The sequence below is a fragment of the Panthera leo genome, chromosome C2 (genome assembly GCF_018350215.1).
Source record: "Panthera leo isolate Ple1 chromosome C2, P.leo_Ple1_pat1.1, whole genome shotgun sequence".
Classification (NCBI taxonomy): domain Eukaryota; kingdom Metazoa; phylum Chordata; class Mammalia; order Carnivora; family Felidae; genus Panthera; species Panthera leo.
In genome coordinates, this window is record NC_056687.1 from 48952152 (window position 1) to 48968989 (window position 16838).

The 16838-nt window shown below is 37.3% G+C and overlaps 1 protein-coding gene across 9 annotated transcripts in view; it reads right to left on the reverse strand.

Annotated features, from left to right (window-relative positions):
* The window catches only part of SENP7 (SUMO specific peptidase 7), a 149081-nt gene that overhangs the window by 131303 nt on the left and 940 nt on the right, over positions 1-16838 (reverse strand). For 6 of the 9 annotated variants that reach the window (XM_042954739.1, XM_042954738.1, XM_042954737.1 and 3 more), the window contains exons 1-3: positions 16682-16805; positions 11174-11226; positions 589-687 (exon numbers count right to left, since the gene is read on the reverse strand). In XM_042954739.1, the coding sequence (XP_042810673.1) occupies positions 589-687; positions 11174-11226; positions 16682-16721 (192 nt within the window). In that variant the 5' untranslated portion in view covers positions 16722-16805. Of the gene's footprint in view, positions 1-588; positions 688-5927; positions 6020-11173; positions 11227-16681; positions 16806-16838 lie in introns of those variants that run through there. The other 3 variants (XM_042954733.1, XM_042954734.1, XM_042954735.1) reach the window with 3 other exon arrangements.

The following is a 16838-nucleotide window of genomic DNA, read 5'->3' on the forward strand; positions in this document are numbered from 1 at the left end:
ACTAATTAAAAACTTGTGATTAAATAACACAAAAAACCCAAACAAGGACATATAAAAAAATGAAAACTCAATTTTATTAAAATATTTTAAACATCACCGGGCACCTGGGTGGCTCAGTCAGTTAAGCATCTGACTTCAGCTCAGGTCAGGATCTCACAGTTTGTGAGTTCAAGCCCCTTGTGGGGCTCTGTGCTAACAGCTCAGAGCCTGGAGCCTGCTTCAGATTCTGTGTTTTCCTTTCTCTCTGCCCTTCCCTGCTAGCACTCTGTCTCTCTTTCTCAAAAATAAATAAACACTGGGGCACCTGGGTGGCTCAGTCGGTTAAGTGTCCGACTTCAGCTCAGGTCATGATCTAATAGTTCGTGGGTTTGAGCCCCGCATCAGGCTCTGTGCTGACAGCTCAAAGCCTGGAGCCACTTTGGATTCTGTGTCTCCCTCTTTCTCTGCCCCTCCCCCACTCACACTCTTGTCTCTCTAATATAATTAAGCATTTAAAAAATTAAAAAATAAATAAACATTAAAAAATGTTTTAATATTTTCAACACACTAAATAATATTATGTACTTTAAAAAAATAGTTTTTATTTACCCCCTGCAAAGGGAGATCCCAGCGTTCTGAGCTTCTGAGTTTGGACAGTGATGACTGAACACGAACATCCTCTGATTTTGCATTTAACATCTTTGTTATCTGAAATCAGAATGAGAAAATAATTGAGCTAACAGAATCATTATATTACCTGCGTTAATATTTTGCTATTAGTTTTTCAGTTTTTTTAAATAAGCTCAACACCTAATGTGAGGCTTTAACTCACGACCCTGAGATCAAGACTTGCATCGTGTACTGACTAAGCCAACCACATACCCCATTTTGCTATTAGTTTTAAATTCAGTGGTTAATTTATAGGTAGTTTAATATAATTTTATTCTAAAAACCTCTCATTCAGTATTAAGGTAGATAAATAAAGTATCACAATAGCTTCCTAACTATAGTTAGGCTTTGCCTAGTATGAGCAAGCCATACTATATTCTCTTACCTACAGTCTCTATCCCTTCTAATCTTTCAAATACTATCCCCGGAGTTCTTTAGTACACAAATCTAAATATGGCTACAATACTTAACATACAACAACCGCACCTACTACATACAGATAAAACTCTTAACAATCTGGGCTCTTTAACATCACCCACACATCACAAACTCTACATCCCACCACACTGTTTACTCAACCTCCTTCAAACACATCATATTATTTCATATCTCTAGACCTTTGTATGTACTGCTCCCTTTGTATGTATGTATGAAGAATGCCCTTCCCTCTACTTGTCCCTTATAAAACACTTCAGATTCTGCTCAAAATTTGTCTCCTATCCACACAACTGTCACTCCCAAACCAAGGCATTCCTTTCTCTGGGTATTAGTAGTTGGTTCATTTTTATTACACTATTTATATTACATGTATCATACTATATTATAAATATTTGTCTATATGTCCATCTTCTTCTCCAGGCTATGGAGGTCCTTAAGCAGAGGACCTTAACTTAGTCACCTTTAGATCTCTGAAGTGTATGGCTCATGTATGCTGTATAAACAAATGAATGTATGGATTACAACCACAAGTTTGAAATCATTTGTTTAGAATTTAAATACCTTAAATTTCACATTAAGAGAAAGTTATAAATGATAGTTAAGCATCAAATTCAGCCTACAAAATATAACATAATAAGTACTATATCAACTACATCCATTAGCAATCCATAAAATGATTTCAGTGAGAGTAAAGTGTAAGTCATGAGAACACAGTAAATTTGAACAAAGGTTATCGCAACCCTTATTTCACAGCAATCTGAGTTGATCCTCCAAGGCACTAATAACTTCTTAATTACTTATACCTAATCTGTATAAAAAGGTACCTATTTTTATGTTTTCATCTGCAAAAAACAATATTATCTCTAAGTCATTTCCTTCATATTCTTAATTAGGGACCAACAATTGCTTCCTCAAAGGGTAACGATAAGGTCTTCAGGCTGTTCACACCCATGGATTCGTTGTGAGCAGGTTATTTAGCCTATATTGGATAATGTGGCATATTATATTTTTCCCAAAATGGCCACACCAATATTCCACATTCCACATGCTCTTCTCACAATGTGACAATGACAGTCCTCCAACATCAGGTGCAGTTTACGTTCCTTCCCCTTGAATCTGGGCAGACCTGTGACTTCCAAGGCTAGATCATTAAAGGTAATACTTATATTGCTTCAGCCTGGCTTTTGCATGCTTCTGTGTTCTCTCTTCCTTCCTCTCTTTTTTTTCCTCCCTTTCCCTCAATACACATTCCTCAGGAGACCTGAGCCAATAGAAAAAAATCTTGGACACCCTTAAGCCACTATACTGGAAACATCGAAAAAGAAATAAATCTACACCATGATACTGAGTTTTCTCAGCACAGGAATCAAGATAAGTGAGTGAGCAAGCCTTCAAAGTGATCAAAGGCCCTGACCTCCAAGCCAACCTACCTAACTCGCAAGTGAAAAAAAGAAAAGTTATCTCCAATTGAACCATGCCCAGACTGCAGATTCCTGAATAAAATAAGTTCAAACTACCAAGTTTGGGGTAAGTAGTTGCATGGCCCTTATAATAACCTAAAAAGTTGCCCAGTTCAGGGAAACAATCAACAGAACTAGAAGGCAACCTATGGAATGGGAGAAGATATTTCTGAAATACTTATTTGATAAAGGGTTAGTATCCAAAATCTATAAAGAACTTATCAAACTCAACACCCCAAAAACAAATAATCCAGTGAACTATTGCGAAGAAGACATAAACAGGCACTATTCCCAAGGAGACATCCAGATGGCTAACATGAAAAGATGCTCAACATCACTCATCAGGGAAATCCAAATCAAAACCACAATGAGATACTACCTCACACCAGTCAAAATGGCTAAAATTAACAATTCAAGAAACAACATATGTTGGCAAGGATGTAGCAAAAAGGGAATCCTCTTACACTGTTGGTGGGAATGCAAACTGGTATAGCCACTCTGGAAAACAGTATGGAGGTTCCTCAAAAAATTAAAAATAGAACTACCCTACGAACCAGCAACTGCTCTACTGGGTATTTATCCAAGGGATACAGGTATGCTGTTTCAAAGGGACACGTGCACCCCATGTTTATAGCAGCACTATCAACAATAGCCAAAGTATGGAAAGAGCCCAAATGTCCATCGACTGATAAGCGGATGAAGAAGATGCGGGGTATATACAAAAAGGAATAATACTTGGCAATCAAAAAGAATGAAATCTTGCCATTTGCAGCAATGTGGATGCAGCTGGAGTGTATTACACTAAGCAAAATAAGTCAATCAGAGAAAGACAAATATTATACAATTTTACTCATCTGTGGAATTTAAGAAACAAAACAGATGAGCATAGAGAAAAGGAAGTAAAAATAAGTTAAAAATAGGGAGGCAAACCATAAGAGACTTTTTTTTTCATAAGAGACTTAAATAGTGAGAGCAAAATGAGGGTTGCTGGAGGGGAAAGGGGAAGGAAATGGGCTAAATGGGTGATGGGCATTAAGAAGGGCACTTGTTGGGATGAGCACTGGGTGTTATATGTAGGTGATAAATCACTAAACTCTACTCCTGAAACCAATACTACACTATATGTTAACTACCTTGGATATTAAAAAAAAAAAGAAAGAAAGAAAAAAAAGTTACCCAGTTCAAACTTGTAGGACAGTAACTAAAATTTAGAAAAGTACTGTGTATTCTGTAAAATTAGTTTCTTATAAAATACTGCTGATGTCTTCTGTAGAAGATTTTATATTCTTTTTCCACAGTAACTTGTTTTCAATCATTTTACCTATGAATGGCTTATACTCAGTATCAATGAATTATTTACCCTAATAAATATTTATGTATACTTCCATTAGGACAGACACAAAATATAATTTATCCTATATTCAAAAAGGGCAGTTCTTGGGGCACATGGGAGCTCAGCTGGTTAAGCATCTGACTTCCTGATTCCAGCTCAGGTCATTATCTTATGGTTTGTGAGACTGAGCCCGTGACAGGCTCTACACTGACACTGTGCAGCCCACTTAGGATTCTCCTCTCCCTCTCTCTCTGCCCTTCCCCTGCTCATTCTCTCTCTCTCTCTCTCTCTCTCTCTCTCTCTCAAAAATAAACAAACATTAAAAGAAAAAGGGCAGTTCTCTATTCCCTCCAAAGTATAGACACATGAAATACGGATATTTATTAAAACTCTATAAACTAGCATTAAAAGCTTTGAAAATAAAAGTATATATAAATATTTATGAAAAGGGATATAGACCACATATTATTTTAATATAGAAAAACTAGAAATAATAGAAGAACAATAATACAAAATTATGGCAAAATTAAACCAAGTAAGATACTATTCAGTTGTTATTAAATAACATGTTCCAGAAAATTAATGATATTAAGAAATTATTTTGGGGGAGCCTGACTGCCTCAGTCAGAAAAGCATGCAACTCCTGATCTCAGGGTCATGAGTTTGAGCCCTACTCAAACTGGGTGGAGAGATTACCAAAAAAAAAAATAAACTTTAAAAAAAAAAAGAAATTATTTCAAATAAAATAAGTATAAAAGAAAAACACAGATTCAGAATGATCTTTCTTTATAAGGCAAAAAAAAAAAAATCCATGAATAGAAATAAAATGTGAAAGGCTGTACATAACAATGTTTGACAGTGATTATCTCTAGTGAGATAAGAGATGAATTTTATTTTCATTTTTGTGTTTTCCTAGCTTCCAAATGTTTTTTTTTTTTTTTTAATTTTTTTTTTCAACGTTTTTTATTTATTTTTGGGACAGAGAGAGACAGAGCATGAACGGGGGAGGGGCAGAGAGAGAGAGGGAGACACAGAATCGGAAACAGGCTCCAGGCTCCGAGCCATCAGCCCAGAGCCTGACGCGGGGTTCGAACTCACGGACCGCGAGATCGTGACCTGGCTGAAGTCGGACGCTTAACCGACTGCGCCACCCAGGCGCCCCGCTTCCAAATGTTTTGATAGGAATACAATGCAACTGTTAAAGGTAAGGGAAAAAATATTAATATTTAAAGCTCCAGAAAAGCCTCTGCTGTAGCTTCCTGATTAATAAATTATAGATTTAAATCTCTCACACTAATATTGTATACAAGCATAGGACAAGCAGATTTCAGGTACAACTAACTACTGTCAGTTTTTTCCACGCTCACTTTTTTCTTAATGACTGATAAAAAAAATAATGTAAGCCTTTTTGCAACAACTTGATCTAGTCTTACACAAATTTTAATCATGGTCTCAGCTGTGTACAACCAATAAAGATTCTAAGCTATTCATGATTCTATAAAGCATACATTATAATTCCATTTACAAGAATCAGAAGGAACTCCTAACACTCTCAAGTATTTCAACAGGCTTCTAATAAAGATTCAAATTTAAACTTTTAAGGCAAAAATGGGTTCTAAATCTCCTTCCCTTCACATTACACTTAAATATATCAATAGAACTCTAATAACTTCCCCAAAACAAAGCTCAAGAACATTTATTTTACTTACTAATGTTCAAATGTAATACTAAACAAGCTCTTCAGCAGATCAAGTCATGTAGTCACCTTCAGGTTCATTCTATACCTGATTCATTATAGTATAGCCTTCAAAAAGAAAATGCTATCAAAAGCAGATAATCCAGGAGAAAAAAAAGATGCTGGAATCCACTGACAAGTTACACATTACTAACATATGCTCATTAAATTGTTCAGGCTAAAATGATCTCTGCCATGTTCTTAATACAGAACTTCAGAATCTTAATCGCTTACTTATTCAGATACTACTTAAATATAAAGTTATTATTTAAAGAAAATTGGGGGTCTGTCCAAAGGTATGGCTATTACTTACCAAGGAAGAATAAAAGTCTTATTTTTCAGGGTGCTTGGATGGATCAGTTGATTAAGTGTCGGACTCTTGATCTCTGCTCAGGTCATGATCTCATGGTTCATGAGATTCAGCCCTCTGAAGTGCAGAGCCTGCTTAGAATTCTCTCTCCCTCTCACTCTCTGTCTCCCCATCCCCACCCTCTCAAAATAAATAAATAAATAATTTTTTAAACTCTTATTTTTCAATATTCAAACTAGAATAGCAACTTCCTCATACGTAAATCCAAAAACTATGGATCCCCCATTAGCAGAATTCAAGGTATTCACACTCTTACTTCACATATACCAAGATATCAGCTTTGGGGCACCTGGTTGGCTCAGTCAATTAAAATTAAGCATATGACTCTTGATCTCAGCTCAGGTCATGATCTCATGGTAAGTTCCAGCCCGCACTGAAAGGAGACTGCTTGAAATTCTCTCTCTGCCAATCTCTCTGCTCCTCCCCCCATGTGTTTTCTCTTTTTCTCTCTCTCTCCCTCCCTCTCTCTTTCTCTCTCAAAATAAATATATAAACTTGAAAAAAAAAAACAAAACAGGGAGTGAGAGGGTGAACAGGCTTGAATTAACCTACATTCAGCTATTAAAAGGCCAGTGGCACCTGGGTGGCTCAGTCAGTTAAGCATCCGACTCCTGGCTTCACTCAGGTCATGTCTCACAGTTAGTGAGTTGGAGCCCCACATCAGTCAGTCTCTGCGCTATAAGCTTGGGATTCCCTCTCTCTCCACCCCTCCCCTGCTCATACTCTATCTCTCTCTCTCTCTCTCAAAATAAATAAACTTAAAAAAATATATCCAAAAAAAAAAAAAAAAGGCCAGGAATAATTTAGGAAATAATGATGTTCCAGAGATTTAGCTACAAGGATAACAACTACAGCACTGTTCATAATTTCTTTTTTTAATTAAAAACAATTCAAGGGGTGCCTGGCTAGCTCAGTTAGTAAAACATGTGACTCCTGATCTCCGTGTCATGAGTTTGAGCCCCATGTTGGGTGTAGTTTACTTAAAAAACAAACAAACAAACAAAACTCAAAAATACAATAGGATATTGATTAAATTAACTGTGATACACCCATATAACTGAATACAATGTAGCCATTAAAAATGTTTGCTACTGTTTTCCTGGTACTTATGCCTAGTATAGTGTCCAATACATGTTAAGTACTCAACAAATACCTACTGAGCCATACTTTAAATTTGATTTCAGAAAATGATGTTCATAATATATAGTTAAGCAGAAAAAGCAAATTATAAAACAGTATTCTGTGGTTTTCTATTTTTTAATATTTAAATATGTGTTTGTTATACATGGATATGCAAATAGAAAAACTAGGTGGGAATGCAAGCTGGTGCAGCCACTCTGGAAAACAGTATGAAGGTTCCTCAAAAAATTAAAAATAGAGCTACCCTATGACCCAGCAATTGCACTACTAGGCATTTATCCAAGGGATACAGGTATGCTGTTTCGAAGGGACACGAAACTATGTAACTATGTACTATGTAACTAGGTACTACGTAACTATTAGTTATATGCTAACTAATTTGGATGTAAATTTAAAAAAAATAAAACATAAAACAAGTTAAAATAAAAACAAAAAAAAAATAGGAAAACTAGGAAGATATACATCCAAACCTTAATTTTGGTCCTGCCTGAGTGGTCTTTTTTCCTCAACTCACTTTTCTAATTTCTCTACAACAAACTGGTATTGCTTTAGAAAAAAATTTTTTTAAGTTTATTTGTTTATTTTGAAAGAGAGAGCGAGCAATGGGAGGGGCAGAGACAGAGAATCCCAAGCAGGCTCTGCACTGTCAGCACAGAGCCCTATGCAGGGCTCAAACTCACAAACCATGAGACCATGACCTGAGCTGAAATCAACAGTCTGATGCTTAACTGACTGAGCCATCCAGGGGCCCCTTCAGAAATATTTTTCAAATACTTTAAAGTCAAAATGTATCAGTGTCTTGTACCTATACCCATCACAGCCCTAATTCTTTCAGTAATTTATTTCCCTAGCTACCTTGAGAGAAAAAGCAGTAATATAAACTACTAACAAGAATTTAATATGCTGGGGCACCTGCATGGCGCAGTTGGTTAAGTATCTGACTACAGCTCAGGTCATTATCTTGCCGTTGGTAGGTTCGAGCCCCATGTCGGACTCTGTGCTGACAGCTGAGTCTGGAGCCTGCTTCAGATTCTGTGTCTCCCTCTCTCTCTCTCTGCCCATCTTCTGCTTGCACTCTCTCCCTCTCAAAAATAAATAAATATTAAAAAAAAATTTTTTTAAGAATTTAATATACTGGGGCACCTGGGTGGCTCAGTTGGTTAAGCGCCGACTTCAGCTCAGGTCATTATCTCATCGTTCGTGAGTTCGAGCCCCGCATCAGGCTCTGTGCTGACAGCTCAGAGCCTGGAGCCTGCTTTGGATTCTGTGTCTCCCTCTCTCTCTGCTCCTTCCCCACTTGTGCTCTTTCTCCATCTCTCAAAAATAAATAAACACTAAAAAAAATTTTTTTTAAAAAAGTATCAGTACTGAGGGGCACCTGGGTTATTCAATCATTTAAGCACCTGACTCTTGACTTCAGCTCAGGTCATGATCTCACAGATTCAAGCGCGCTAGGTTCTCTCTTCCTCCCTCTCTGCCCCTCTTCCCCCTCAAAATAAATAAACTTAAAAAAAAAAAAAAAAAAGCAGCATGTCCAAAGGGCACAGAAGCCAAACTAAAAGATCTGCCAATACCAAAGCTAGAACATTTGAGCAACAAAACCAATAATGCTACAATAAATTATAACCCATAGAATAAAATACCTATGAATCCATATTGATAAAAATAAATAACTGAATAAATAAATAAGGAGGGAAGAGGGGCAGGTCTCCCTTACAGAAGAACTTCAATTAATAAATATGAAGGGAATGAGGGAAATAGAAAATCACCAATAGACTATTGTATACACAATCGCTGCAGGCAAGATCCACCACTAGGTGGTTAAACAGTGAGCGAAAGTTTAAGAAACAGTGTATTTGCAGTACAGATTCAAAGTAGCTCTCCCAAGATACCTATTACAAAGTGAAGGAGTAACCAGATAGAAGCCATCTTAAGCAGGCAGTCAGGACTGACATAACCAGTAATGGTTACACTGATAAGATACACTGAGAAGGGCACATCACATATTCTTTCCAAAACACCATAACTTTAATCTAATTATAAGAAACCAGAGACAAAGCCAAATTGAGAGATATTCAACAAAATACTGAAAAAAATCACAGTACTCTTTTAAAATGTCATGACCATGAAGGAATACAGACTGAAGAACTGTCACAGAATGAAGGAAATCAAGGAGACATGACACCTAAATGCAACGTGGGATCCTGGAACAGAAAAATGACATTAGTGTGAAAAAAAAAAGAAAACAAAACAAAACTGGGGCACCTGGCTGGCTCAGTCGGTGGCGCGTGAGATTTCAGGGTTTTGAGTTCAAACCCCACATTGAGTGTAGAGATTACTTTAAAATAAGATTTTTTTTAATGTTTATTTATTATTGAGAGAGACAGACAGAGTGCGAGTGGGGGAGGGGCAGAGAGAGATGGGGACACAGAATCCGAAGCAGGCTTCAGGCTCCGAGCTGTCAGTACAGAGCCTGATACAGGGCTTAAACTCGTGAACCATGAGATCATGACCTGAGCCAACATCGGATGCTTAACCGACTGAGACACCCAGGCCCCCCCAAAACAAAATCTTTAAAAAACCTTAAGAAATCCAAATGTCTGTAGCTTAAAGTATTGTACCAACATTAATTTCTTAATTGTGGTCATTGCACTGTGGTTATGTAAGATATTAACACTAGGGGAAGCTGAGTGAAGGGTAGATGCAAACGCTGTACTATTTCTGTAAATTTTCTGTAAATCTAAAGGTACTGGAAAATAAAAAGTTAAAAAAAAATAGTGCAGTTCATCTAAAAATAAAACAAATGTATTTACTCAATACTATGAACTTCTAATGGTGGACTTTCAGATTCAACTGCATGAAGCAACAGCCTAAAACAGAGCATTTCACTTCACTGGAGGTATTAAACACAGAAGCAGCAGTAGTCAATACAGAGGTATTTAAAATTGGGAATGGTAGCAATGTGAGAATTTCTTTTTATCCCCCTCATTTACGCCACTGAAGCCAAATCCAGAATTTTGAGTGAATCCACACACAAATCCACGCTCCACAAATGTGAAGTAAGCCAAGGCAGAAGAGTACCTAAAGCCATACTTTCTGTTTGGTCTTGTGGTCTGTGTGCTCTTGATTCTCTCTCAAAGCCCTCTTTATGGTTTCTTCTCCCTCTTTGTTCCATGAAATGTACCAAATTAAAGTTCTCTCTGTCAAATTAAAAGTCCTCTCTGCATAATTTGGAATGCTTCAGTAAAAGGTGTCTAATAAATTATTACAATGTATATCAGGATACTACTGTGTTTAAGTCACAAAATGCTAGGGGCGCCTGGGTGGCTCCTTTAAGCATCAGACTTCGGCTGAGGCTGTGATCTCACAGGCTAGAGCCCTCCATCAGGCTTTGCACTGACAGTGCAGAGCCTGCTTGGAATTCTCTGTCTCTCCCTCTCTCTCTCCAGCCCTCCCCCACTTGCATTCTCTCTCTCTCTCTCTCTCTCTCTCTCTCTCTCTCTCAGAATAAACTTAAATAAATAAAATATCACAAAATTCTAGAGGAAAAAAGATCATTTTTCTAAAAACAAATTATATTTTTTGAAACACTTTCTACATAGGTAGAAACTTCATTTTGCTTCTTTTGCTACTCTTGGCTTACATAAAAGAACTAAATAAATTTTTTTTAAAGTTTCACAGGAAATATTTTAAATAGTAATTTTCAGCACATGACTTGAGCACAACTTTTGTATATCTACAGTATTAAAATGAATGAATGATAACTAATATATTCAGTTATCAAAGAAATGCTGGGTTATGTTTTATATAAAATCTAAAATAAGGTCTGGAAACTGTACTGATACATCTCACAATGATTTAAGTAAGTCACATCCCAGAAATTTTCTTGGTTAACCCTTGAAATAATTAGGATATACCATTCCCTATAAAACACTGATTAAGTTTTTATATTTTCTTTAAATTTTTGTTTAAAAACTAAATAGCAAAATACTTTCAATATTAGTAACTCTGAAGATAATGAACAGATTAAAAGCAAAACTAATGCATACCTTATGTAACTCAGAAGATGAAGACTTTTTCCTTTTTCCTTCTGTGACAATTTCTACAAAGACATGGTAAAAATTATCATTTAATATCTAAATGAAATACACAGTGTAATAAAATAAATCCTCTCACAGCTATCCTTTGTTTTAAATTAACCTGTTAGAATTTGAATTTACATTGATATATTTTACAGAATCTAATGGACTAAACATAAAGGTCAAAAAATAATCTGAAGAGCAGCAAGTTCTCACAAAATGTCTTCATTAAATAATATATATGATGACAATAGAAAAAAGAAGAAAACTTGGCTCTAAGAACTAAATAAAATATCACCCAGCAAAAGTCCAATAGGTGTTCAACAAATGTTGGTTGAACCATATGACCAGATAGATTTTTGTAATTGGGAAGCGGGGGAATGAAGCAAAAGGTGAGAGTTACATTGGGAATATTCTACAAAAACATTTTCAGGGGTATCTGGGTGGTTCTGTCAGTTAAGTTCCGACTCTTGATTTTGACACAGTTCTTGAGATTGAGCCCCGCATCAGGCTCTACACAGACAGTGTGGAGGCTGCGTGGGATTCTCTCTCTCAAAATAAACTTAAAAAAAAAAAAAATCTGCAAATGTGTTATTAGCTCCCTCTCCCTTTATAAAAGATATGTTTTTTGCCCCAAATTCTTGCTCTTAGACTTGTTAGCACTTCTGAAGAAAGTCACATAATAGTAACTGCAAATACTACTTACTACTATTACTACTACTAACTACAAAACTCACACTTGTTTTTTTTTCTTTTAATGTTTATTCATTTTTGAGAGAGACACATACAGTGTGAACAGGGGAGGGGCAGAGAGAGAGGGAGACAGAAGTTGAAGCAGGCTCCAGGCTCTAAGCTATGTGCACAGAGCCCCACACAGGGCTCAAACCCATGGCCTGCAAGATCATGACCTGAGCCCAAGTCAGCCACTTAACCTACTGAGCCACCCAGGTGCCCCAAAATTCACACTTGTTTTAACAAAGACTTTCAAAGTTAGTTAACAGTTCTTTTATTCATCCCTGACTACTTATTCCATTTTGAGCTCCTATTACCACTTGAAAGTCCTTTTTGTTTTTTCAAAAGATGATCTTTCTTTGCTTCACTTAAAAGCCATGACTACAATATCATTAACTTCTCAAAATTTATTTGTATCTTTAACCATCTTCCCTCCTTTCTGCACATCTCAAGAAACTCGATTCCAATCTCCCCCATTTCTTTTGGAACCTCACCCCATCAATTATCTCCTACTTAATATCTTTCTCTTTCCACTGACCCCTTTCCAGCTCCATACCAATCTGATTTAAGTGTCTTAGAGTCTTAAGGAAAAAAAATTCCTTTCTACCTAATGTCCTACTCCAAATTGTTCAGAAATCTCTTTTTTTTTTCTTTTTTTTTTCTTTTTTTTTTTTTTTTTTTTTTTTTACATTTTGTTTTCCTTGTTTCATTCAGCCTCTTGAAATCTGGCTTCCGTCCTACTAAAATCAGTGGTAAAAGTAACCTCCTAATTGCCAAATTCAGCACTCTCACACTATTTTAACTCTGTAATTTACACTGCTTTTCACTCTCCTTGTTTCCTAATTTGCCCATCTGCCCACCAATGTCTCTTCCTCTTTACATTGAAATTAAATGTATGTGATTCAAGATGTTTTTCACTCTGTACGTTCTGTGGGTAATTCCATTCATGCCAATGGCTTCAGCTAACATCTATGCACATAATGTAGTTTTATCATGATTAATTGCAGATTCTGATTTTGACCTTCAAGTATCGTTCATTACACCTATAATGCAAAATATGCAGACAGCACCAGGGCCTACTAAAAAAATAAAGGCATATCATCATGGGACACTAGATCCTCAAGAAAGAACGGGGGGGGGGGGGGGGGGGGAGGAGAGAAGAGTTTCACAATCAAACAAGTTTGAATAACAGTGCATGCTCAGCTACTCTTTTGCAGAGGCTCAGTGTACTATAGCGTAACAAAGGCTCTAAAAATTCTGCAATAAATTAATTTTTCTTGTAACTACAGCTCTCATACTTATTTGTCCACAGAAACTTCTTTTTTCCAAGTGAGACTTACCCATGCCCTGTGACAGCAAAAGAAGTTAAAATTATATATTTTGTAATCAGACCAGACTTTGAATCCTGGCTCTGCTTCTTACTTGCTATTGCTAACAGTTGCTTACCCTCTCTAAATCCAGTTTTCTCATCTGTATATCAGAAATAATAACCACTTCACAGGGCTTTTGAAAGAATTAAAGTCCCTAAAATTCTTAGTACACTGCTTAGTACCAAAGTACTCAACATATGTACCCTTAACTTAAATGAAAGTGAACACAGATTCCTTGCATGTTGCCTGAAGCAATCCATTGAAAACCTGAAATTCACTTGAAATTTCCTGTTTGAAATCAAAGATTCATTTGAAAATTGTTATCTATGACTCTAATTTATCTGTTATACTTTTGTTATTAAACATTTCTAATGGTCATTCTCCCTTGAATGACCTGTGCATTATTTAATTATTATTTTACTCAGTTGTTAGTGGACCCGTCTTTGGCACCAGTGAATTTTTTATCTGTGTCCCATTTAATTTACTGCTTTTGATATTCTGTGAACTTGAAAATAAGATATTCATGCTCATTGGGGTTACAAATAATTTTAAAATATAGATACAACGTACTCTGAAGAAAAGCTAGAGAAGCTTCTCACAAGTAAACTTTAGCATACAGACTTTGTAATTTCTCGTCTCACTGCTCAAAGGTGTTTTGTGCTTAATTCCTGATTAATGGACACATTACAGAAAAGTAAGTTAATCAGAGCTTTTGTGATTCTTCTACTTATAAAATTTTTCTTTTAATTTTAAAATATCAATTCATTTAAAAATAAACTCATTGCATGCTAACATGGCTCAAGTATTACATGAAAAATAATTGTTTTAATGTTGAGAAGAATGGCAGTATTTTACTTATTTGCAAATCTCTTTCATGTCTAGCTTAATAAAAGACAACTGTTTCCCCCCCCCCCCCCCATCTGTTTCTGCATTCAATTTGTTGTGATACATGTCATGTAGCCTCTGGAAAACTCTACTGTACACATGTGGGAGAATAAGAGGAAAAGGTAAACAGTGTCTTAGAATTGTTACAAAAATAATTTTGACCTCACAGACCCAGAAGGGTCTCAGGGAACCCAGAGGTCCCCAACACACCTTAAGAACCAGTGCCTAAAGCAGATTATAACCATGCTGGAAACCATCCCACTCTTAGAGTTATCAGTTACATGAATCCATAAATACTTGTTTTGTGTTTAACTTAAACCAATTGCAAGTGAGTGCTACTTGCAACTAAAAGATATATCAGCAATACACTATGTAACCCTTCACAGTTTCTTCTTTAGGTGTATGTTTTAGGGAAACCTAGTGCAGTCTCACAGAGGAAACTTTGAAACTTCATTTTTTTTTTTTCCCCTACTGCCATCCACATTCTACTTCTAACTAAATAGAATTCTTCCTATTAATCAAATTCCTCTCTTTGGGTACTTGGAAATTCTGATGACCACAAATGTCACTTCCAGTCATAAGTTCAAGTTAGCAACCACTCCTAATGAAATGGCAAATATATGTATACAAATATCACACAGAATCCAGAATCCCTTCAAACCAACTGATTAGTTTTATTTCTGATAATCTGTGGAGAAAATTAAACATACTTTAGAATCATTCTTAAAAATTAATATTCGTCTCTTAAAACCAGATGAATACTGGAAAACAGCTAGGTAATATTAGATTTGAGAATGGGTTTTATACAATAGCAATTATTTTTCAAAAAGGACAGCTCCAAAAAGAAAATCACCAGGAAAAAAAAAAAAAATCTTCTCCAGAGGTATAGGTAACATAAACATCACTATCTTTTATGAAATAACAGCTGTGTTTTCAAATTTTACCTCCCACGGCTAGTTGCATCATGTTAACTGTAATAAATGTGACAAGTGAAAGGAGATGGGATTTGCTGAAGGACAGGGTTAATATCTTGCTGCTCCCCCTCAAAAGAAATGTATTAAGATGAAATGCACTTAATTGAAAAAAGGCTGTGCATCTTAAACTGAAGAATAATAATCCCTAAAGCTCTGTTAGAAAGCATGCAATTGGCAGCAGATGAACAATGCGCATTTTCCTAATGTGTAAATTTTACATGAAGGTCTTAGAAGAGGAAAAAAAGTATATTAAAATAAACACTGATCTATTGCAGGCTGGTACTTTCATATATGTAATGCACATACTTTCAAAGGCAAAGAATATCCCTAGAAAACACACACACACACACACACACACACACACACACACACACACACACACAGTTGCTTATGAAAAGGGAGTCAGGTTTTTAACTGCTTCAAGCAATGTCCCAGAAATCCTGTTCACTCCTCCTTTGCAAATAAGGCAGAAAAAGGTTTGAGACGCACTGCCATCGAGACTCCTAACAAATTTGTAATTGCTAAGACTGTCTCTGCAAAAATAAACGGTACAGTAAGAAAGGAGACAATGAATTAACTGATTCACTGGGTGTTAGTTTGTGGACTGAACTGTAAGCTTATTAAAAATAGACTCCTCCCCCTCTCCTCCTCCAGTGCATCCACAGGACTTAACACGAGGAAATGAGGTACTCTTAGCAGATGAGATCTTTGACAAAAACTTGTTGACTACGAGGAGCTCTACCTCTTGTCTTACAACTCCACTTTTGTGTTTCCAACATGTAGTACCCCGAGCTGAAGCCATAAAGCAATTTCAAAAACAAAAATACACGGAGAATAAAAACACAATGGAAGCACAACTTCAAATCCTTTGTTCGACTTTTTAATCACTTCTGGAAGAAGCAGCAGGAGGCTGGAAAAGAAAAAGGTTATTAAGAGGGCCTGTTCAAAAGAACGAAACCCGTCGCAGCGCTGATCTGAGCGACGAAGTGTCAATTAACAAGCCCCGCCTCTCCCCCTTTGCGGCCGCTGCTATACCTGCCCCGAGGTAAGGGGGTGAGAAGGAAGCTGAATCGAGAATCAAAGAAATAGAGAAAAAGTGGGGTCAGGGGCTGGAAGTGAAACTGGTACACTGGTGGAATTGGAAGAAGGCGTGGCAGGGGAGCGGCAAGCCAACCGGGAAGATTCCTGGGCCGACGAGACTCACGCAAGGTGTTCGGGGGACGAGGGAAAACCTGAAGGGGTGTTGGGGTTAAGAGCGGCCAGCGCTTTGATGACAGCTAGGACTCGGTCTCCGACTGGCAGAGGCGGGGGCGCCCCGGGAGTCTTCCATTGTGCGCGCCCCTCCGCTCGTACCCTCCCCGCCCCTCCCCTCCCCGCGCGAACGGGAGCCCGAGCCCCCACGGGAGCTCGAGCCCGAGCCCTCTCTGGTCCGCGCCGCCGCACCCGTCGCCGCCTGTACCTCCCATTTGCCCAAGGTTGAAGAGAATATGCTCAGCCCTCCTCCGACCCGTTCTCACCGGATGAAGATCGACGTCGCCCGGCCTTCCCCTTGTCCATCTTCTCTTCCTCCTGCTGGAGTCGCAGTTGCTGTCGCTGTCACCTCAAGACCCCTCAGGCTGGGGAAGAGAGGGGGAGGGGAGGGGGGGGTAAGGAAAGCCAGGAAAGTACGAACAG